The 24598-nt window shown below is 39.6% G+C and overlaps 1 protein-coding gene and 1 non-coding gene across 2 annotated transcripts in view; one reads left to right on the top strand and one right to left on the bottom strand.

The window, feature by feature from the left end:
• LOC101122120 (phosphatidylcholine transfer protein-like) overlaps positions 1 to 8039 on the bottom strand; it is a 40716-nt gene extending 32677 nt beyond the window's left edge. The window contains exon 1 of the mRNA XM_042255243.2: positions 7827 to 8039. Within this exon, the coding sequence (XP_042111177.1) occupies positions 7827 to 7958 (132 nt within the window). The 5' untranslated portion in view covers positions 7959 to 8039. The remainder of the gene's footprint in view (positions 1 to 7826) is intronic.
• A 12370-nt stretch (positions 8040 to 20409) lies between these two features.
• LOC114112509 (U6 spliceosomal RNA) lies at positions 20410 to 20516 on the top strand. Its single transcript, XR_003587879.1, has one exon. It is a non-coding gene; the product is annotated as a U6 spliceosomal RNA (small nuclear RNA).
• The last annotated feature ends 4082 nt before the right edge of the window (positions 20517 to 24598 follow it).

The following is a 24598-nucleotide window of genomic DNA, read 5'->3' as shown; positions in this document are numbered from 1 at the left end:
GAAGAAGAAAAAAAAGTTTGCCCTTTTCTCTTCCTTTGAATTTCAGACCCCTATCTCCTCTTCGAGAGCCCCCGACCCTCTCTCCTCCTCAAGGACCCCAGACTTCTTATCAACTTATCTAGAAATTGAGTCTTTCATTGCTATGAGTTTATTCTCATCATCAAATATGCTTTATTGTTCATTCATTGAAGCAGCAGCTCTGACTTCCTGCTCTGAGGCAGTGCCTGCCAAGGCAGACTACCTAGGAGGCATTTGATGAGTATCTCCTGAGTAAATGGCAACCCACTCCAGTATTCTTGCCTGGAAAATCCCGTGGACAGAGAATCCTGGCAGGCTACAGTCCAATGGAGTCTCAAGAGTCGGACACGACTTAGCAACTAAAACACCACCACATCCTGAATAAATTCATGAGAGAGTGAAAGTGTGGTGGAGCAGAAATGACTATCTGACTGTAACCCATGTTCTTCCCCCAATACCACTTGGAATAGCATGTAGCAGCTTCGCATTAGTTTTGCTTAGTTTGGGGAAAGAGAAGATACTTCCAAATTGAAGCAAGCTTTATATTTCGGTACTGAGTTTATCAAAGTAGACTGGTTCATATCTGGTTACTAGTTATGAGGTCTTAAATGGCTCACTTAACAACCCTGGGTCTAATACCATCTGTAAAGTAAGAAAAGAAGCCTATATCTGTCTATCTTCTAGAATTACTAAGAGAGATAAATGAAAACATATGCAATAGCATTTTGTATATTAAAACACCATGTAAAGTTATTACCATTGGTAATAGTAAGTTATTACCATTACAACATGGAGAGGAAAAAAAAAGGAAAGGTGAGAACAGGGAAGCTGAAAAAAGAAAAGAAAGTAAAAGAAAAGTGAAAAGAAAATGTGATGGTATTGGACAGAATGGTTTCTAAGATTTTCTAAGTCTAAAATTCTCTGATTCAATAGAAAGAGAAATTAAAAATATTATCAAAATGTTGTCTATCAAAGTAGCTATTTGTCCAAGAATAAGGTTCAGTAATATTTGTATCTACTCAAACCACAATCGGTTTTACTTTAAAAATATATATATATATATATATATATATATATATATATATATATATATATATATGTTACATTGCAAACCCTTTCAAATGCCTCTACACTTATTTTAGTCTTTTTAATTCATGTAAAAGTAGCATTCTTACAGCATCATTTAGCTCATGATCACATCTCCTTGTGGCTTCTTAGCTAATTGTACATAACTATACATGATCCCAACTCATTGCAGATTATTCCCTAGGAATACCCATCTTGGTTCTACTGGATAAAGGCCGCTGAAAAGTCTGAGAAGGGGGACTCTCTGATTCTTCTCAACCTACAAATTCCAAATAATAAACCCCTGATGAAGCAGATGATATGATTTGTATGTAAGCCATGATGAACTGCCTTTATCATGATCAGGACATTCATCCATTGACTATCCGCCTTACTCAGCAAACATTTGGCAAGAACTTTGATGACAAGGGTAGCCTACTGCAGCAAACTCCAGCAATCCAACAAGCCTTCTTGGATTACCTGTCTCAGCCTCCCCTTATAGGTCTTACATTAACAAAAATGGGGAGAGACAGTAAAATCAAGGGACTCATTACAGCAGGAAATCTTTTGATGATTATTGAGAAATAAGATGATTGACATGGCTATTGATGGTTGGAAGTAAAGATCCTAATGTAGACTTTCAAAAGTCAGGTGGTATAATCGTTTTCACAATATTGATTCTTCCTACCCAGGAAAGTGGAATATCTCTCCATCTCTTTATGTCATCTTTGATTTCTTTCATCAGTGTCTTATCATTTTCTGTGTATAGTTCTTTTGTCTCCTTCATTTCAGTTCAGTTCAGTAGCTCAGTCGTGTCCGACTCTTTGTGACCCCATGAACTGCAGCATGCCAGGCCTCCCTGTCCATCACCAACTCCCAGAGTTCACTCAGACTCACATGCATCAAGTCAGTGATGCCATCCAGCCATCTCATTCTCTGTCGCCCCCTTCTCCTCCTGCCCCCAATCCCTCCCAGCATCAGTCTTTTCCAATGAGTCAACTCTTCACATGAGGTGGCCAAAGTACTGGAGTTTCAGCTTTAGCATTATTCCTTCCAAAGAAATCCCAGGGTTGATATCCTTCAGAATGGACTGGTTGGATCTCCTTGCAGTCCAAGGGACACTCAAGAGTCTTCTCCAGCACCACAGTTCAAAAGCATCAATTCTTCGGCACTCAGCCTTCTTCACAGTCCAACTCTCACATCCATACATGACTACTGGAAAAACCATAGCCTTGACTAGACGGACCTTAGTTGGCAAAGTAATGTCTCTGCTTTTGAATATACTATCTAGGTTGGTCATAACTTTTCTTCCAAGGAGTAAGAGTCTTTTAATGTCATGGCTGCAATCACCATCTGCAGTGATTTTGGAGCCCCCCAAAATAAAGTCTGACACTGTTTCCACAGTTTCCCCATCTATTTCCCATGAAGTAATGGGACCGGATGCCATGATCTTCGTTTTTTGAATGTTGAGCTTTGGGCCAACTTTTTCACTCTCCACTTTTTGTCTCTTTAGGTAAGTTTATTCCTAGATATTTAATTCTTTTTGTTGCAATGGTGAATGGAACTGATTCCTTTATTTCTATTTCTGATTTTTCATTGTTAGTATGTAGAAATGCAAGTGATTTCTGTGTATTGATTTTGTATCCTGCAATTTTGCTAAATTCACTGATTAGCTCTAGTAATTTTCTGATACTATCTTTAGGGTTTTCTACATGCAGTATCATGTCATCTGCAAACATTGAGAGCTTTACTTCTTCTTTTCCAGTCTAGATTCCTTTTATTTCTTTTTCTTCTCTGCTTGCTTTAGCTAGAACTTTCAGATGTATGCTGAATAATAGTGGCAACAGTGGAGACACTTGTCTTGTTCCTGATCTTAGGGGAAATGCGTTCAGTTTTTCATCATTGAGAATAATGTTTGCTGTAGGCTTAACATATATGTCCTTTACTATGTTGAAGTAGGTTCCTTCTATGCCCATATTTTGAAGTTTTAATCATAGATGGGTGCTGAATTTTGTCACATGCTTTTTCTGCATCTATTGAGATGATCATATGGTTTATATCTTTCAACTTGTTAACATGGTGTATCACATTGATTGATTTGCATATATTGAAGAATCCTTGCATTCCTGGAGTAAACACAATTTGATCATGGTGTATGAAATTTTTGATGTGTTGCTGAATTCTCTTTGCTAAAATTTTGTAGAGGATTTTTGCATCTATGTTCATTAGTGATATTGGCCCGTAGTTTTCTTTTTTGTGTTGTCTTTGTCTGGTTTTGGTAGCAGGGTGATGGTGATCTCATAGAATGAGTTTGGAAGTGTTCCTTCCTCTGCAATTTTTTGAAAGAGTTTTAGAAGGACAGGCATTAGTCCCTCTCTAAATGTTTGATAGAATTCTCCTGTGAAGCCACCTGGTCCTGGGCTTTTGTTTTTGGGAGATTTTTGATCACAGCTTCAATTTCAGTGTTTGTAATTGGGTTGTTCATAATTCCTATTTCGTCCTGGTTTGGTCTTGGAAGATTGAACTTTTCTAAGAATCTGTCCATCGCTTCCAGGTTATCTGTTTTATTGCCGCATAGTTATTCATAATAGTCTCTTATAATCCTTTGTATTTTTGCATTGTCTGTTGTCATCTCTCCTTTTCATTTCTAATTTTGTTGATTTGATTCTTCTCTCTTTTTCTTGATGAGTCTGGCTAAAGTTTTGTCAATTTTGTTTATCTTCCCAAAGAACCAGCTTTTACTGTTATTAATCTTTACTATTGTTTCTCTCATTTCTTTTTCATTTATTTCTGCACAGATCCCTATGATTTCTTTCCTTCTACTTATTTTGGGTTTTGTTGTTGTTGTTGTTGTTGTTCTTCTTCTTCTTCTTCCAGTTGTTTTAGGTGTAAATTTAGGTTGTCTATTCATTTTTTTTCTTATTTATTAAAGGAGGGTTATATTGCTATAAACTTCCCTCTTAGGACTGCTTTTTCTGCATCCCATAGGATTTAGGTTGTTGTGTTTTTAATATGATCTCTATCAAATGACCAATGGCATTTTTCACAGAACTAGAACAAAAAAATTTCACAGTTCATATGGAAACACAAAAGACCCTGAATAGTCAAGGAAGTCTTGAGAAAGAAGAATGGAGCTGGAGGAATCAACTGTCCTGACTTCAGATTATTCTGCAAATCTACAGTCATCAAGACAGTATGGTACTGGCACAAAAACAGAAATATAGACCAATGGAACAAGATAGAAAGCCCGGAAATAAACCCATGTGCCTATGGGTACCTTGTTTTTGACAAAGGAGGCAAGAATATACAATGGGGCAAAGATAACCTCTTCAATAAATGGTGCTGGGAAAACTGGACAGCTACATGTAAAAGAATGAAATCAGAGCACTTCCTAACACCATAATAAAGATAAACTCAAAACAGATTAAAGATCTAAATGTAAGACCAGAAACTATAAAACTCTTAGAGGGAAATATAGGCAGGACACTCAATCAAAGCAAGATCGTCTATGACTCACCTCCTAATATAAATAAGAAAAAAGAAAACAAGTGGAACCTGATTAAGCTTAAACTCTTTTACACAGGAAAGGAAACTATAAGCAAGATGAAAAGACAACCCTCAGGATGGGAGAAAATGATAGCAAATGAAACAACTGACAAAGGATTAATTTTTAAAATATACAAGCAGCTCATACAACTCAATACCAGAAAAACAAACAACCCAATCAAAAAGTGGGGAAAAGACCTAAATAGACATTTCTCCAAAGACATACAGATGGATAACAAACACATGAAAAGGTGCTCAGCATCACTCATTATTAAAGAAATGCAAATAAAAACTACAATGAGATATCACCTCACACCGGTCAGAATGGCCATCATTAAAAAGTACAAACAACAAACGCTGCAGAGGTTGTGGGGAAAAGGGAATGCTTTTGCACTGTTGGTAGGAATGTACATTGATACAGCCACTATTGCAGACAGGATGGAGATTCCTTAAGAAACTAGGAATCAAAGTACCACATGACTCAGCAATCCCACCCCTAGGCATACACCCCGAGGAAACCAAAATTGAAAGAGACACATGTATCCCATTGTTCATTGCAGCACTATTTACAGTAGCTAGAACATGGTAGCAATCTAGATGCCCATCAACAGATGAATAGACAAAGGAGGTGTGGTACATATACACAGCGGAATCCTACTCAGCCATGAAAAGGAACACATTTGAATCAGTTCTAATGAGATGGATGAGCCTAGAACCTCTTATACAGAGTGAAGTGAGTCAGAAAGAGATAGATAAATACCATATTCTAATGCATATTTACGGAATCTAGAATAACAGTACCAAATAATTTATTTACAGGGTAACAGTGGAGAAACAGATATAGAGAATAGACTTACAGACCTGGGGAGAGGGGAGGAGGGGGCGAGATGTATGCAAAGAGTAACATGGAAACTTTCATTGTCATATACAAAGTAGATAGCCAATGGGAATTTGCTGTAAGGCTCAGGAAACAAACAGGGGCTCTGTATCAACCCAGAGGGATGGGACAGTGAGGGAGATGGGAGAGAGTTTCATAAGGGAGGGAATATATATGTATACCTATGGCTGATTCATGTTGAGGTTTGATTCATGTTTGACAAAAAACAACAAAATTCTGCAAAGCAATTATCTGTCAATAAAAAATAAATAATTTTTTTTAAAGTTGGGTGGATCATTGAGACCCTCTGCTTGTCCCCCAATATTAGTAAACTTTAAACAAGTCTACTCTGAGTACGCTATTGGAGGAATTTATAAAGAAGGCAAAGATTGCAAAAACCTGATTTGGAATTTTATAGATAATAGTCTGGTATGTTAATTGAGGTAGAGATTGCCAGAGGGGCAAGGCTCTTCTGTTTGATCTCCAATCAAGGACCTGGAGACCAAAAGACATACCTATATGCATAGGTAAAATGGCTGCAAGCAGGGAAGTGCATGGCTGTGGAAAAATGACATAATGTTAACAACATACATGGTAGGTGAAACCACACAGATCTAGAAGACAGAAAAGGGCAAAGGCCTTTAGAGGAGATAAGTGCAGGCCTAGAGAGAGTATGGGATAAGCTGAATTCACTTTTGGTTTGGAGTGGTATTTGGAAGGCAAGACTTACTAACTGGAGATTAGAGGGAATTCTCTTCCAGGAGGAAAGTGAAGGATAGACTTTACTTGGAAAGAAAATGAGGCTCTAGCAAATGGGTCAGGTAGCATATAATACTAGATGTGGACTAAGGTTGTAGGAAAGGGCTTGCACCTGATACAACAGGGCCTGTTGATATTTAACACAAACGGAAATCAAGGTGGCATGGTACAGTGGCCCTCCAACCTAGCTGCTAAAGCTCAAGGGCACACTTATAGGACCATATGGCCTCCGACATCTGGAAGTTCTCTGGAAAGACTTGCAGCTTGCATCAATGTACCATGACTGCTCTCATGCCCAGGACAGGTGGAAATAAGACTTATATTATAGTTGATAGGGATAGGAACCATTCTGAATACCCATCCTCCCCCCAAGAGAGAGGTGGGCCTTTCTACATATCAATACACAATGGAAATAATACACAGTACAAAGCCAGACACTCTGTCTCAGTTCAGGGGATGAAAGCCACAAAAATAAAGGAGCAAAAAGCCTTCTGGGGGAGGTGGGGGGAATGGTCAGTGTTGACTAGAGGGCAGAGGGAGATGGGTTAGTCATGGGAGATATAGCACCTAGTTCCACATGCATAGCCCACCTGACAGCAGTTGCCCTGTTTCAGAGTCAATGAAAGAGCACCTTTATGGCACAAGTCTGGAGTTAGACAGCCAAGTCACTCTTGAGAAATCAATTTAACTGTTTCACATATTCATTTCCATATAAGCAGAAAGGTGACAATCCTAGTACTTTATGTTGGGATTGATTTGAGGATTGAATAAGTCAGTGTCTGCAAAGCATTTGAACAATGCCTGGAACCTAAGAAAGCATACAATACATTAGCTATTATAGTCACTATTAGTATCAATAATTCTATAATCAACAGTGCCACAGGCAGGGGATCGATTGATCACAGCCTCTCTCTTAGGTGCTTGACTGAGCTCTACAATGTAGGATGGAAGGGATAGAGTGGGGGAAGGCCAAAAAGCTAGTTAGAAAGTCATTGGATTTCTTCATGCACATCGCCCTGCACATCCATTCTCTGAAAAGTTCAGTCTCTTCTCTGCTGCTGCTGCTAAGTTGCTTCAGTCATGTCCAACTCTGTGCAACCCCATAGACGGAAGACCACCAGGCTCCCCCATCCCTGGGATTCTCCAAGCAAGAACACTGGAGTGGGCTGCCATTTCCTTCTCCAAGTCTCTTCTCTACCTGTATTTAAACCTAAGATATGCTATGCCATGCAAACACCACAGGCATCAGCCAAACAGAGTGGTTCCATATCTTTTGCAGGCAAGTGCATGGGGCTGAGAATCAGGCACCCACACATGTTAAGTTTACCATTAACCTCTCTTACAAACCACTTGCCCTTGTCAGGCAGGCCTCAGATATGAGAATAAATTCAATTGTCCTCTCCACCCACTACGACCCAAAAGTGGCAAAGCCAGCTGGAGGCACCACCCAAGTGCTTGTCCCTCCTGGCTCCAGAAGGTGTCTAGGGCCCAGACAGGCTGCAGCTTTCCAGTATCCCCTGTGTGCTGCCACCCTAGCGGCCTGCAGCAGGCCAACGCCTACCCTGTTTAGCTTCTGGTAGAAGGTAAAGCCCCTGGATTCCACCTGCCAATTCCAGCCTGATAGCCTGGGATTCTGAAGTTCCGCACAAGCCTCCTGGAATTGCTCCTCAGAAAAACTCCTGGCAGAGGCCATTCTTCCATAGCCACAATTTTTCTGCCTGCAAGGGAGGCCACACACAGCCTTAGTATGTGTTAAGGATCAGGGCAGCAGTGTGGCCAAGCATGATTGGCAGGAACCAAAGAAGAGATAGGGTAGAAGACGGACTTTATCTATGCACTTGCTGGCAATGTAGCCCACTTTGCTAAGTTAAGAGACATCTGGTTCTCTAAACAAGCTTCTGAACTTCACTTTCACTTTTCTCCCAGATTCCTTCTTCCCATTCACAAATTTGTGCACCAAAGTTTTTTGTTTTTTTTTCAAGGAACCATTAGAACAGGGATGAAAGAAAAAAACTGGAAACATTAAAAGGACTGGTGATTATATGAAATCTATCCCATATTATGGATGCACCAAAGAATCTAGAGTTGTGGTTCCCAGGAAGTTCCCAGAGGAAGACTAATGGGGTCTTGAATTAGCCCCAGAGAAGCCACTCCTGTTTTCAATGCCTTGACCTTCTTCAGGAAGCTGGGATAAATATAAAATCCAGATCTGTCTATTTCTATGATCAGGGACAAAGTGATCTACAGAATATTTAACAGCTAATAAATGTTGACACCAAAAGCATCTGTCACTATCATGAGGTAAGTCCTATTATAGATTATCCCCACTTGAGATTTGGAACTTTTTACTGATATCTTCAGTATTATCAGCTGGGGATGGAGCAGTTATTAGCTTGAAATGAACACCGATGTGAGACAAGGGACAACTCCAGAGGCATTAGAAGTCAGGTCATGCCCAGTTTTGCTAGGGCTGTATCTGTCTCCATCTTTAATTTCAAAATGGCTTTCACAGTGAATTGCATCTGGAGAGTGGAACAAGAGTTAGACTGGTGGAAATTGACCAATCTAACAAGCCAGGTGGACACAATATCCAAGGTCTTGTTCACAGCAAGAATATCCAGAGTAGTAATTAGATAACTAGAGCGAGAATCTTGACTAGTAAACTAGAGGTGTAATCTCATTTGGAAAAGGAGAGGGCATCAGAATTGCAGTTCTGGATTGCAGCCTGGGTGCACGTAGGGGAAAAAGGTAGAAGTGAACTGCAACACAGATGTACACAAGTCCTCCGAGTAACCAATCTTGCTAGTACACCTCAAAACAAATTAGCGGCAAGCAGCGTAGGAGTTCCTCAGTCATCTAGGGTCATGAATTTGGGGTCAAGGGTAATATAATACCAACCTGGAATGGGAGTGGTGATACATTATTCATCTTCATCAGGAAAAGGTAAGAAGCTGACCCTGTACCTGGGGAGCATCAGCAGAAGCAGCTGTGACCAGGTGGGAACTCAGAAGCAGTGAAAGCAAGGCTGGGGCTAAGGTAGCACTGAAAAAGCTATAATACCTGTTAACCTGTCCACAGTGAGTACTATAAGGTGCTCTGTCCATAACTGCAGGGACTAGAATCCACTAAAAATGACTCTTCCTACCATAAAGAATTTGTATATGACATTGACATGCAGAAGTAGAAGAAAGACGAGACTGGGAAATAGCTTTTTGCCTTGAAGTAAAAATACAAGGCTCCTGGTTATTTCTTTCATGAGATTCTATTTTGTATCTTAATTTTCAAATTTTACTTTCTCGAGCATAAAAAAAATCTGATGATGAGAAGATAAAGAGACGGAAAGAAATGATCATGAAGGAAATTTTACCTCCATATTAATGTAAGCATTTCCCAAGCTCTATTTTTCAGTTATTTGGGGGAAAACATTTTAAAAGATGCATCTATTTGTTTTTCCTTCTCAGAAGATGCAACTTTGAGCACAAGATATTATTTTAATGGTAAAGACAATGTATTCTATCCAAGATAACAGTGGAGGTCGATGTTAAAATTTTTCAGCAAAATAGACTAAATATTTGTAGTACTAGGCTTAAAAGTCTGACAGGGAATTAAGCTGCATATAGGAGACCAACTCAGCAACTGACTTTTAGGAACAAATAATTTAATATTATATCTCCCAAATGATGATGTTTTTCTGTTTTCTTTACCCATTGCAAAGTGAACTCCAGGAGGGCAAGGAATTTTGTCTGTTTTATTTACTGCTGATGATTCAGCTGGTAAAGAATCCAACTGCAATGCAGGAGACACAGGAAACTTGAGTTTGATCTCTGGGTCAGGAAGATCCTCTGGAGAAGGAAATGGCAACCCTCTCTGGATACCCTCTTTGCTTCTAGAACTTACGCCCAATACTGATATCATCTTCCATTTCACCTCCTTACCAGTCTCAACTGATTGTATAATCTTTCTTAACACACTATTGACAAAAGACTTATTAATGCCACAGGTGTTAGTTTCTGAAAAATAAAAAGATTCCAGTTAAAAATGTGTTAATTAATGACCATTGCTTTCCCCAGGTTCATATCTTAAAACTCATATGATTCATGAAGTCCTCTAAATGCATTCAGTATATATAGATTACATAAAATCTTTAATAGTAATTTTATGTATTTAGTGTGTATAATATAAAATCTTTAAATATGCTCCCTTCACCTCTCACTTACAAACTAAGATTGCTGTTATTTATGTTTTATGATTTCTCATGTAGACTTTGCCAAAATCTTGATAGCTCAAGAATGGCAAATGCTCAGCTTATGCCTTCTTTTCCCTACTTACACTAATGACAAGTTAGTTTCCTTATTACTAGACTTTCCTGCTGAGTCCGGATGAAGTTCTGAAGCCCTTCTCAAAGCAGCATTTCATAGAGAGAGTACTAGACTTGATAAACAAGTGGAATCCCATCTGTCCTCTCCTCTCTGTCCTCCTCCACCAGATGGTGTGTAGATAGTATAGATTGTCCCAGCATCTGGCCCTGGCTGTGGGGACTCAGTGTAGACGGCAGTATGGTTCTGCAGGCCAAGAGAGAAACCAGAGGCAAGGGTGGTGTTTCCTCAGAATGCTGTTACTACTTGTATTTGCTTAAAGCCCATGGTCTCCCCCTGTATTGTACCTGTTAAGCATCTTACATTTCACTCCCTGTCTGGGTGGAGGGAAACCTCTTTGCAGGTTGGGTGACAGTGGTGGCCTCACTGTGACATGACTCTGATTGCTGAGTCTACAGCAAGATGCTGTTGTTGTTCTCCTCCAGACTTTCATGAAATATTGACATAAGTCAATACCTGGCTTATTCTTGATTGTCTTAGCTCCAGGAGTCTCTATTGCATTTTTGGTGTTTTCTTATAGTGCACCTCAACACAGCTGACTCCAGAGATATCAAGAAAGAGAGGTGGACATTGATTATAAAAGTCCTGCAGGGTATGTAGTGGTAGTGTGTATGCCCAGGTCACTCAAGATGGCTGTTCTCTTGCTCTTTGTACATGCCCTGCTTAAGAGTCCATGCTTTGACTACACCATACTCACAAGAATGTGCTTGACCCCTTGCACGAAAGATGCATCACTACAGGAAATCTGATCATGTCACTTCCATGTTTAAAAGTATATGAGGATCTCTTGCTTACAAAAGAAGGTGACAGCTCACTAATGGAGTATATAAGGCTTTATACAATCCAATTCTAATGGAAAAGTTCAGACTAACTTGTTCTTACCGACACAAGTCCTCTAATTGTTCATGGCAACACATTCTATTTCTACAATCTGAAAGTCTTTTACGTTTCTTTTATGTTTCTTTTGTTTATGTCCTTACTTTTACCAAAATTCCCTTCCTCATTCATCACAAGCCTGTTGAACTCCTATAGATTCTTAATCTTTCCTAAATTTCTCTAAACAGAATGTTGATTCTTGCTCTGAATCTCCAAGAAATTCTTTTTAACCTTTAATATAGAATATGGGGCTTTTCATTATTATGTTCTTAATTATTTACATACATGACTAGAAGATCATTCCAAGTAACAACTGTATCCTCATTCAAGGCAAAAATGTCTGGGTGTCCAGTTAATATATCTTAAAATAATACATTCAAGGCTATCCTCTTTTTTTCTTTGTGAAGAGTTTGTGACAACAATGTTTGCTTATTTCTCTTTGCTCATTTATTTTACAAATACATTATATATATATGATAAATATCTATCTATATCTATATCTATATATATACTATGTGTTAGTCATGAGCAGCATCCATGACAGAAATCTGCAGTTCAGCCAAAACCTCGCATTGTATCTAAAGCAGGAGAAACTGAGTGAGAACTTTAAGTGGCCTTTGTGCTGACATTTCAGTCTGCTGTGCTCCTCCCAGGGGTGGAGAGACAGAAAATGAAGCATTTGGCTCTCGAGCAGTATGGCACAATTCTTGGCTCGCATTGATAAATATTGATCTTATACAAATTCCTCAGGAGAGGCAATTGATGGTTCTTTGAGCAACACATACAAAGTCCCCACTCTCTTTTATGCAAAGACATAAATCATTTGTGAATAGAGCCCAACATCTGTGAATAAGTCCAAGATGACTGATAATCAGAGATTTTTCTCATTTGAGCCCAAACCTAAATTTAAGCAAGCAGTCGGACTGCATGAAGTTACAATGCCCTTTTGTTCACCCTGACGGCTCAGAGATTAAAGCGTTTGCCTGCAATGTGGGAGACCTGGGTTCGATCCCTGGGTCAGGAAGATCTCCTGCAGAAGGAAATGGCAACCCACTCCAGTATTCTTGCCTGGAGAACCCCATGGATTGAGGAGCCTGGTGGGCTACAGTCCACAGGGTGGCAAAGAGTCGGACACGACTGAGCAGCTTCACTTTGTTCACTCTATCTTGAGGGATGCATAATACATTTGCAAGGGTAAACATCACATGCTTCCAAGTAAACACCATTAAGTGTGACTACACATCTGTGTCTTTAATAAAACTGAAGGCAAAGGATAGCTCTTTAAAGATCTCATGTCATGATCACTCAATTTAAGTTTCAGTTGCTGATGGGAAGTGGATTGTTAGTGTATGTCTGTGTGTAAGATTGTGCAGAATTCCTTTTCTTTGACTACAGTTGAATCACACCTTGGTTTTCATCTGGAAAGTGTGCGTAGCACAGTGAAGAGTATGTGTATGGTGAGAAGTTATTGAGATTAAAAACCAAAGGGCAGCAAACACTGGTTTTCAAGGCTCTAGGGGTGAGATTCCTAGAAGGTTGTTAATCCTCTGGGGACTTAATCACAGAACGGACAGGAGGAAGATAAAGAGAGACTGACAAAAAGTTTGAGGTCACTTGGCAGGAGCTGGAATTTGTCATTCAAGTTCACACAAAGGGTCAAGATGCTGACTTCTTTGAAGAAATAAAAGAATACAAATTATGCTTCTTGGTACCCTTATTTATGTGGCTTTCCTCAACTGGGAATGTTTTTTGCCCTTCCATTAAAACTTTTCACATTTTCTGCATTTTTGTCAGTTTTGTTCACAGTTTAAAAGGCATATAACCTGTGACAGAAGAAATCCTACTTTTAGGAATTGATAGAAAAATCTTTAATGAGGACTCATATATATATATATATATATATATATATATATTCACACACACACATACATATATATTGTTGTTATTCAATTGCTAGGTCATGTCCAACTCTGCAACCCCATGACTTACAGTATGCCATGCTTCCCTGTCCTTCACTGTCTCATGTGTACTTCTCCTCTTGTCTGGGTATACACACAAGAGAATTATTGCAGAAATATTTAAAGCAGAGAAAACCACCTGAAAGCCCACAACACGAAAGTGATTAAACAAATTACAGAGCATACCTAAAGAAATGAAATGCAGCAGTTTAAAGTGTAGTAGGTAAGTATAAGATTGGAGGCAGGAGAAGGGGTTGACAGAGGATGAGATGGTTGGATGGCATCACTGACTCAATGTACATGAGTTTGCGTAAATTCTGGGAGTTGGTGATGGACAGGGAGGCCTGGCATGCTGCAGTCCATGGGGTCGCAAAGAGTCAGCCATGACTGAGTGACTGAACTGAACTAAAGGTGATAGAAAAATTTACCTCTTCTGACACCAAATTTATGAACCAAATCATCTAACAACACATGAAAGGTATGAGTTACTAAGAATTTTATTTTTCAAAGGGTAAAGGAAGAAGAAAGCTTGAAGGGATATTAACTGCTTAATTCAGATTTTTTGTAAAGAAGGAAATGATGTTTATGTGCCTGGTGTATAAGTTCAGAAAGTAGCAGAAGTGTGGTAGATGCATTTTAAATATGGTAAGTGATTATGTACATAATTTTATTTATTTTTTAAACAGCTTAGAGTGTTAATATTATCCCATTTTAGGGATGCAGAAAATCGAGGCTCAGAGACATTCAGTGATTTGTCAAGGGGCACAGAGCCAGTTCATGCTAGGCTCCTACTTTGAGTCATAGTCCATCTTTACTTTGAGTGTTCTTTATGTTATGTAATAATTTTACCAGGAATTCTGGGGGACAGAGGCTGTAGCATCCTGAAGTTCATAAAAAGCAAGTAAAGCTATCTAAGGAGTTTAAAAAAGAGATATGCACAATTCCATGGCTTGTGAAAGACAAGTAAAATTTACCCCAAAACTTTATTATGAAAAATTTCAAATATATATATAAAAGTAGAAAGAAATATGGGGCTTCCTTGGTGGCTCAGCAATAAAGAATCCTTCTGCCAGTGCAAGAGACATAGATTTGGCCCACGGGGTCAGGAAGCACCTCTGAATAAGGAGCCACGCTGGGATTCTTATCTGGGAAATCCCATGGACAGAGGAGCCTGGCAGGTGGCAGTTCAAGGAGTTACAGAGTCAGACATGACTGAGGGACTAAACAAAAAGAAAGAAATATACAGTGAACAACCCAACTATCCACCACAGAAATTCTACAGTTAGCATTGCACTGTTTTTGCATTATCAAGATGAGTACTTAAAAAAAAAATAAAATTCTGAATATAAAAACTTAGAAATTATAGTATTGTCTAATAAACTGTTCTAAAAATGTGAATAATAAGCTTAAGTTCCATGAGGTCAAGAATTACGTTTGTTTGTTGATCTCTGTGTATTCAATGTCCAGCTTGGCTCTTGGCACAGAGTTGACCCTTGATACATCTTTATTGAATAAATGGGTGACATAATCCCAGTGAGTAAAAAGTGGGCTTTACAGCTAAAAAAGCTAATATAGTATGCCTTCTGATAAGTTAATGAGAGGAAAAAATGTCATATAGATTGAAGAAATAGCAGTTCACCAGGGATAAATATATCAGAAGATTGACAGTTAAGTTAAAACAGGAATTAACACCTGATGCGAAGAGTTGATTCATTTGAAAAGACCCTGATGCTGGGAAAGATTGAAGGTGAGAGAATGGGATGAAAGAAGATGAGATGGTTGGATGGCAACACCAACTCAATGGACATGAGTTTGAGTAAACTCTGGGAGTTGCTGATGGACAGGAAGGCCTAGCATGTTGCAGTCCATGGGGTCACAAAGAGTCAGACACGAATGAGCAACTGAACTGAACTGAACTGGTCTTTCTGCACAGACTGACATTCTTCAAAAGGGTGTGAGAGGTTAAAACTAACATGGTAAAACTCAGTAGAGACTAGTGTGAAGTCTTTAATTCTGAAATAGAGGAGTGTGCCATTGCTTGGCAGAGTTTAATATTTAAAATATGGACAAGGAGTAGCACACTCCATTACTAAGTTGATTATTATGAGCTGGTTGTATAAATATATGGTTAAAAAAGATAAATCAGACAGCACTAACAGAAAAATAGAGTACAAGGAAGAATAGTCCCACTGTACTGTATTCCTCTCACACTGGCAGCCGTATAGTGCTATTGAATGAACTCTAACATATCTACTGGAATAGAGGAGGGAGTTTTGGTAATAAAACATAACAACATTATTGGAGATTAAAGTCATTAGAGAAATGATCATTTTAGACATAGGAAATGAGAATATGGGCTGATGTGCTAAAGATCTTCAAATACTTGAAGGGCCAATGGAAAGGAGGTAGAGATAATAGTTTCAAGATGGGAGCTAAGTTGACTACGTATACATATACATATGTGTATGTAAAATATAAATATAGTCATATTTTATACAGACATCACTATATACAGAAGTATTTCAACATAAGAATTGTTATCCTTTGTGGTCCAGAAACAGACAGCAAATGGATGGAAGCTTGCAGAGAAAGCTCGAGGTCAGGACTCTTTAAAGAACTCAGTTGTAAAAATGGAGCAACATAGATGATCCATGTTCAGAGGTTGTCTATCTTGGTGTATCTTATGAGAGTAGGAAAATAGCCAGGTCAAAATAACCACCACTGACAGTGCACACACATACAACAGGGGTAGAGGACTCTGTCTTGAGATAAGAAGAGTGACTGTGGGAGCTTCAGGCAGACACACAGGTTCATCAGTCTGGTGATGCAGGAGATGGTTCCTGGGGGTCTGGTTAATGGCATATGAGCCTGCCCCCCTCCTTCCCAGTGGAAGCCAGGAGAAAGTGAGCCTCAGCAGTAGCTCCCACACCTCCTCTAAGGAAGCAGAGAGTTGAAATGGAGTCTCAATGGCAAGGTGAACACCAAATGAGGAAACATCAAGCATCCATTAAAAGTCTACAACGTGAAATAAATTTATTTTCTACATCTATGGGGGATGGATAAATTCGAAGACTGAGACTGACACATACACCCTCCTATATATAAATTATGTAACTAACAAGGACCTACCATATAGCACAGAGAATGCTACTTATATTCTTGTAGTGGCCTCCATGGGAAAAGAATCTAAAAAAGAGTGTATGTATAACTGATTCACTTTGTTGCACACTTGAAACTAACACATTAAAAATCAACCAAACTTCAATTAAAATTTAAAATATACTAAAGTAAAATTCCCATGCTTAAACTCCAAAAAACTCTACAGCATACAAAATACATTTAATAACCAGATATTATACCCACAAAAGTAGAGTTAACAGAACAATTAGAACTGGGTTTGTGGAACAGAATTGATATGTTCTTTATTATTTCTGAGAGCAAAACTAAGGCCAATGGCGATATCTACCAGTCTATCTACATCTATTTAGAAATTTACTGACCTAGATACCAGGGAATCTGTAATCACTGGACCTGGTATATACCAGCCCTGTAATAAGTATTTGATGAACATATCTAAGCAGCATTGGGGCAGATATATATTCATCTTATTTACCAAGAAAATGACAGAAATGGTGTTCATTGGATTTTCATTCTAGCAGGGAAGCCAGCTAATCAATAAATATGTAATATAAAAGTAAGCAGCAATAATTTTCCATAAGGAAAAATGAAGATGAGCAAGGATATAGAGGATAATGGGGGATCCGTTTTGCTGGCCTTCTTGGTTCAGGAGGCAAGAGACTACTATAAACAGGGAGACACTTGAGCAGAGACCTGACTGTAGTGAGTTGCCTATCATTAAGTAGCCAGAATTTATTGACTATAAACAACATTTCTTATCTCAGAGTTTCAGTGTGTCTGGAGCCTGGGTGTGGTTGAGCTGGTCCTGGTGTCTGGCTCAGCGTCTCTCAAGGCTGCAGGCAGGGGTCCTCTGGGACTGCAGTCCTTGCAAAGCCAGACAGCACAGAGATGGATTCTCTTCAGTCTCACTCAGAAGACTACTGGAAAGACTCAGTTCCCCCCAGCCTGTTGGGCAGAGGGTCTCAGCTTCTGACTGGCTGCCAGTCAAAAGACCACACTCAGCCTCTCCAGACAGCAGCTCCCAAATGGCAACTTGCTTCATCAGAGGAAGCAAGAAGCTCCAGAGAGAGAAAATGAGCAAGAAGGACATCACAGTTTTTCATAGTCTAATCTCTGGATGACATTCCATCACTGTTGCTCTTCTTTACACCAATTCTAGCATGGTCTGCTCTTTATAAGCAAGTCGCTAGGTCCTGCTCAGACAAGAAGTGTTGGGGGTGGAATATGGTGAACGTGATCCTGACTGTACCCAGGGAGCTGTGGTGGAGATTCTCCTAGAGCCCTGGGATATTCAGGGAATGCAGGGTCTAACTCCTCCTGGAGAATAAACAGGCTTAAATTGCTGAGTCCTTCTTCCTAGTTATCTGGATGAGTTAATTCCAGCTCAGATCTGCCAGCTGAACTCTTCCCTGGCCAAGCTTCTCTACTTAGAAAATCTGCAGGCCTCACCCAGTGATGTCAGGAGGTGTGTGTGCCCATCAGTCCTCCCCTCTCATGAGATGCGAGTGCTCTGACTTTGCATCAGGAAACATCTGGTTGATCTCCTAGTCCTCCAGCAGATTGCTGGATGTTTCATAAATTAGTGGAATATAATTGGATGGGAAGACATGGAGCTTTAGTGATTATTCAACCCTGCCAGCATGTTATAAACCAAATGAGACGTGAGAAAACAGTCTCCTTGCACACCCTCTCCAAGGACCCAGCACCTTGGCTGCACAGGCACATTTCCTAGCTTGTGATGGAAAGCAAATGCTATTTACAAGAGCCTGAAGTAGCTGGAAGCAAACAGGAGCTCCTATTTGGATGCTTTCAGCAATCCAGCAATTATTCAACACCAGCCTGAAATTAGGCTCCTAAGAAAGAGTTTATTCACGGTCCCTAGGAAAATGAAACTCCAAGTTCATTGGTAAGCAGAAACCATGACCACTTAGAAACAGATCTGGTCCCTCCTAAGCTTTCATAGAAGAAAAGTTGCTGTGTATCCTTCACTGAGCTCTAAGTACCATTTTTGGCCTGCTTGGTTTTCACTGGCTTCTTCTCAGTTTATGAACCACTAGAGAGGAATTAAGTAAAATAGGTAGGAGAAAATGGGTTTAATAACAGCTCCCCTCCCCCACCAAGCTCCACACCTGTCCCTGAGAGAATCAGATTTCCTTAACTTACAGCATCCTGACCTGAAAATGAAAAACTATTTTCTTGAAGTGTTTTGCCTCTCTCTTCCCCCATTCACACCAATGATAACTTCGAATGTGTCAAGTTCTAAACAGTCATTATACATCCTCCAAAGGTATTCAAACAGAATGCAGAATCATTTTTTAATTTTTAATCGATAAAACTAAGCAAAAAATAACTAAAATGCAAAAAACAATCTATTTGTTTAAAGTTCTAAAAGTTCATTGTTCTAAGAGCTCACTCTTTTATTAAGAAATAAGTGGAACATGAGATAAAGTTTTAATTTTTATATCCATCTTTCTGCCATAAGGTCAGATGGAGATCCTAGGGCTTTTAGGGTGTTGTTCCACTTTTGATTCATTCATTTATTCATCAGAGAGTTGAAAATTGTGTGTGTTCTATATATGGAGTGTATAGCTGGGCACAAAATAAAGTTCCCTGCTCTATTACAGTCTTTATACCTACAGCTGTGTTAGGATGAAACATTCTAATGAGTGAAATGTTCAGAGTGTGCTTGGCATTTTGAAAGTGGTAAGTAAACCTTCACTATTATTACTTACTTCTGTGCTTTGACTGAATCTAGTTCTTTTACTTTCTCAAATTGTAAAGGAAATTCTCTGTGTTTTGACTAATGTTTATCCAAATTCAACTTTATCACAGGGATTTGACTCACACAATTATGTAGACTGGGAAGTCCCAAAAAGATTGTGGAAATACTTGCTGCACAGGCCTTCTCTAGTTGTGGTGAGTGGGTTTACACTTCATTTGCAGTTCACATGAGCTTCTTATTGCTGTGGCTTATCTTGCTATGGGTTTCCCTGATGGCTGGGTGGATAAAGAACCCGCCTGCAACACAGCAGACACAGAAGATACGAGTTCAGTCCCTGGGTCTGGAAGATCCCCTGGAGGAAGAAATGGCAACCCACTCCAGGATTCTTGCCAGTAAAATGCCATGGATAGAGGAGCCTGGTGGGCTACAAAGTGTCTCAGTGAGTCGGACCTTTGTTGCAGGGCATGAACTCTAGAGCACACAGGCTTCAGCAGCTGTGGTGCACATGCCCAGTTGCACAGAGGCATGGTGAATCTTCCTGGAACAGGGATAAAACCCATGGCCCCTGCGTTGTCAGGAGGATTCTGAAACACTGGACCACCAGGGAAGTCCAGCTTGCTATCTTTCTTGCTACAGATTCTGCGATAGAGATAATACAAACTTATATGAATTTCAGCAGACAAAGGTAGAATAAAAGTATTTAATGCTGAAAAATCTAAAAATATGCTTATTTAATTAAGCTAAACTAAAACTAGCTTTATTTGACAAGTGGACACAAAGCTTTATGGTGAATCTTGCTTTTCTTTTAGTGATAGAGCGCAATGCTACACACCATGACTTACATTGTCATACTCCTTTATGTCTATTTTTCAAAATGATCCTCCATTGAAAGGGGAATCTTAGGGATGCAGAAAACTTTGGATTTGTTTTTGGCCCAACCTTCAAGAGACCTTAGAGCAATGACTGCCTTAAATTATGTAGGATACAAGAGATGGTGGTACAGTTGCTTATCAAAAATGAGAACATTTTATTTAACATTTTTAGTCTGAAGGTGTTGACAAAAAATAATACAGAGTGCTCGCTTCGGCAGCACATATACTAAAATTGGAATGATACAGAGAAGATTAGCATGGCCCCTGCGCAAGGATGACACTCAAATTCGTGAAGCGTTCCATATTTTTACAGAAATCCCTTGCATTCCTATACACTAATAATGAGAAAGTAGAAAAAGAAATTAAGGAAACAATTCCATTCACCATTGCAACAAAAAGAATAAAATACTTGGGAATATATCTACCCAAAGAAACTAAAGACCTATATATAGAAAACTATAAAACACTGATGAAAGAAATCAAAGAGGACACTAATAGATGGAGAAATATACCATGTTCATGGATCGGAAGAATCAATATAGTGAAAATGAATATACTACCCAAAGCAGTTTACAAATTCAATGCAATCCCTATCAAGCTACCAGCCACATTTTCACAGAACTAGAACAAATAATTTCAAGATTTGTATGGAAATACAAAAAACCTCGAATAGCCAAAGCAATCTTGAGAAAGAAGAATGGAACTGGAGGAATCAACTTGCCTGACTTCAGGCTCTACTACAAAGCCACAGTCATCAAGACAGTATGGTACTGGCACAAAGACACAAATATAGATCAATGGAACAAAATAGAAAGCCCAGAGATAAATCCACACACATATGGACACCTTATCTTTGACAAAGGAGGCAAGAATATACAATGGAGTAAAGACAATCTCTTTAACAAGTGGTGCTGGGAAAACTGGTCAACCACTTGTAAAAGAATGAAACTAGATCACTTTCTAACACCGCACACAAAAATAAACTCAAAATGGATTAAAGATCTAAATGTAAGATCAGAAACTATAAAACTCCTAGAGGAGAACATAGGCAAAACACTCTCAGACATAAATCACAGCAGGATCCTCTATGATCCACCTCCAAGAATTCTGGAAATAAAAGCAAAAATAAACAAATGGGATCTAGTTAAAATTAAAAGCTTCTGCACAACAAAGGAAAATATAAGCAAGGTGAAAAGACAGCCTTCTGAATGGGAGAAAATAATAGCAAATGAAGCAACTGACAAACAACTAATCTCAAAAATATACAAGCAGCTTCTGCAGCTCAATTCCAGAAGAATAAATGACCCAATCAAAAAATGGGCCAAAGAACTAAATAGACATTTCTCCAAAGAAGACATACGGATGGCTAACAAACACATGAAAAGATGCTCAACATCACTCATTATCACAGAAATGCAAATCAAAACCACAATGAGGTACGACTTCACACCAGTCAGAATGGCTGCGATCCAAAAATCTGCAAGCAATAAATGCTGGAGAGGGTGTGGAGAAAAGGGAACCCTCCTACACTGTTGGTGGGAATGCAAACTAGTACAGCCACTATGGAGAACAGTGTGGAGATTCCTTAAAAATTGCAAATAGAACTCCCTTATGACCCAGCAATCCCACTGCTGGGCATACACACCGAGGAAACCAGAATTGAAAGAGACACATGTACCCCAATGTTCATCGTAGCACTGTTTATAATAGCCAGGACATGGAAACAACCTAGATGTCCATCAGCAGATGAATGGATAAGAAAGCTGTGGTACATATACACAATGGAGTATTACTCAGCCGTAAAAAAGAATTCATTTGAATCAGTTCTGATGAGATGGATGAAACTGGAGCCGATTATACAGAGTGAAGTAAGCCAGAAAGAAAAACACCAATACAGTATACTAACACATATATATGGAATTTAGGAAGATGGCAATGATGACCCTGTATGCAAGACAGGGAAAAAGACACAGATGTGTATAATGGACCTTTGGACTCAGAGGGAGAGGGAGAGGGTGGGATGATTTGGGAGAATGACATTCTAACATGTATACTATCATGTAAGAATTGAATCGCTAGCCTATGTCTGACGCAGGATGCAGCATGCTTGGGGCTGGTGCATGGGGATGACCCAGAGAGATGTTATGGGGAGGGAGGTGGGAGGGGGGTTCATGTTTGGGAACGCATGTAAGAATTAAAGATATTAAAATTTTTTTAAAAAGTAAAAAAAAAATAATAATAATACAGAGCATGAGAGTTGTGAGTTAAGTTTTTCGGGGGGGAGGGGCAAAATGAGGACTATAGCCCTGGAGAAAGTTATTCAAATCACTCTGAGGAACTGCTCTGAAGAGCTTGCGGAAGGGGAGGTCAGCATGTCTGTGATTTTAGTGAAGGAGGATACATGCAATCAAGCACACATGTTGGCAGAAGGTTCCTGTCAGTCACAAAAATGTTGCTATTCGTCATGAGGATCAGATGTGTCTATTAAAGACTTCAGTGATTGTCTAGATAGAAGAAGATGAAAGAAATTGGACTGATGAAATCTTCCTCTGAAAATATCTGGATATCTGAAGGCCTGTTCTGCCAGAATTTCTCAGTAAGAAAGAGTGCCTTATTGCTGACCTCCACCCTGAACTCCTTTCAGGCTGTGCCGAAGGTCACCAACTGCAGTGGCTACTGATATCTTACTTGTAGTGACAGGTTGCAAGTGCCAAGTTTTAATTGGCAGTGCCTTCTCATGGTCACAAATTGGACCATAGCCTAGGAGGCATTTCATGATTATTTTGTGTCAGAGTGCTAGGATTGCTTGTTCCTAGGTCAGGCCAAGATTTCATTCTTAGGCCTCTCAGGGTGCTATTGCTGGACTAGGCCCTATCGACCACTGCCAAGTCTCAGGACCACCTGTCTTACTAGTGCGTCATGGTCCAGAAAACGACTCCCCCTGGTTGCTTCTTCCCACATTTGAAGTTACACTATTACTATTATTGATCTTATATAAAACTATATGTCCTGTCAACTGCTTCAAGTCATCTAATCATTATTTTATCAGAGTACGAAATAGGCAGAATATAAGTAATAGAGTTAGTAGTATTTGTAAGGTTATAAGTAAGAATTCAAGATAAGAACTTCCATTAGGTGCTACCCAGTATATCCACAGCTCATCTGACTTAATATATTCAGTACCAACCCTTATCTTTGAAGGAAATGATATTTTGGCATTGTTCATAAAGCTGCTGCTGCTGCTAAGTCGCTTCAGGCGTGTCCGACTCTGTGTGACCCCATAGACGACAGCCCACCAGGCTCCCCCATCCCTGGGATTCTCCAGGCAAGAATACTGGAGTGGGTTGCCATTTCCTTCTCCAATGCATGAAAGTGAAAAGTCAAAGTCAAGTCGCTCAGTCGTGTCCGACTCCTTGCGACCCCATGGACTGCAGCCTACCAGGTTCCTCCGTCCATGGAATTTTCCAGGCAAGAGTATTGGAGTGGGGTGCCACTGCCTTCTCCAGTTCATAAAGCACCCAGTCACATTTCTTCATACTATTAAGCTGGTCACACTTACTATTGTTTAACTGTTTCCAACAGAAGGGGGAGGATCTTTTATATTTATGACAATGATCACAGCAGCTATGATTAATTGGCCAAATGAGAGAATCTCATCCAGTAATATCAATATCAAAAGACCTATAGCTTCTTCCTTCTAGAATAATTTCCCAAGGGTCATCCATTTAGAGCCTTGAGTGGAGAAATCCACTAAAGTTAATCTAGAAGTATTGGAAATAAGCAATTGGCCATAAACTCAACAATTCAGCTAACTTTATCTGTACATAAGATCATGAAATACATTCATTTCATATGCAAGTACGAGCAATTATCAGTCTGCAGACCTGCTTTGGCAACTTAGATCACCTGTCTACTTCTTCCTACCACCCTGTCTGGTAGTTTGCCCTCTGTGTGAACACTGTTTTAAGGTGATTTTGAGATCAGTAACCTGAGTATAGTCCAGTACATTGTAAGGTCCCTCTCTAAGTGAAAGCAGTAACCAAAGCATCAATTTCCTTCAGATGAAATATGCCTGAGCTAGTGAAGAGTACCTGATAAGAATCCTTCCATCTTCCCTGGTGGCTTAGACAGTAAAGCGTCTGTCTACAATGCGGGAGACCTGAGTTCGATCCCTGGGTCGGGAAGATCCCCTGGAGAAGGAAATGGCAATCCACTCCAGTACTATTGCTTGGAAAATCCCATGGACAGAGGAGCCTGGTAGGCTACAGTCCATGGGGTTGCAAAGAGTCGGACACGACTGAGCGACTTCACACATACACACAGGTTGGAGATGGTCCTTTAAATCATGCCTTTTCCAGCATGAATAATCCTTTGGTTGCAGGTCATGGGGC

The sequence above is a fragment of the Ovis aries genome, chromosome 11 (assembly GCF_016772045.2).
Source record: "Ovis aries strain OAR_USU_Benz2616 breed Rambouillet chromosome 11, ARS-UI_Ramb_v3.0, whole genome shotgun sequence".
Taxonomy (NCBI): Eukaryota; Metazoa; Chordata; class Mammalia; order Artiodactyla; family Bovidae; genus Ovis; species Ovis aries.
This window is presented reverse-complemented; position numbering and strand designations above follow the sequence as displayed.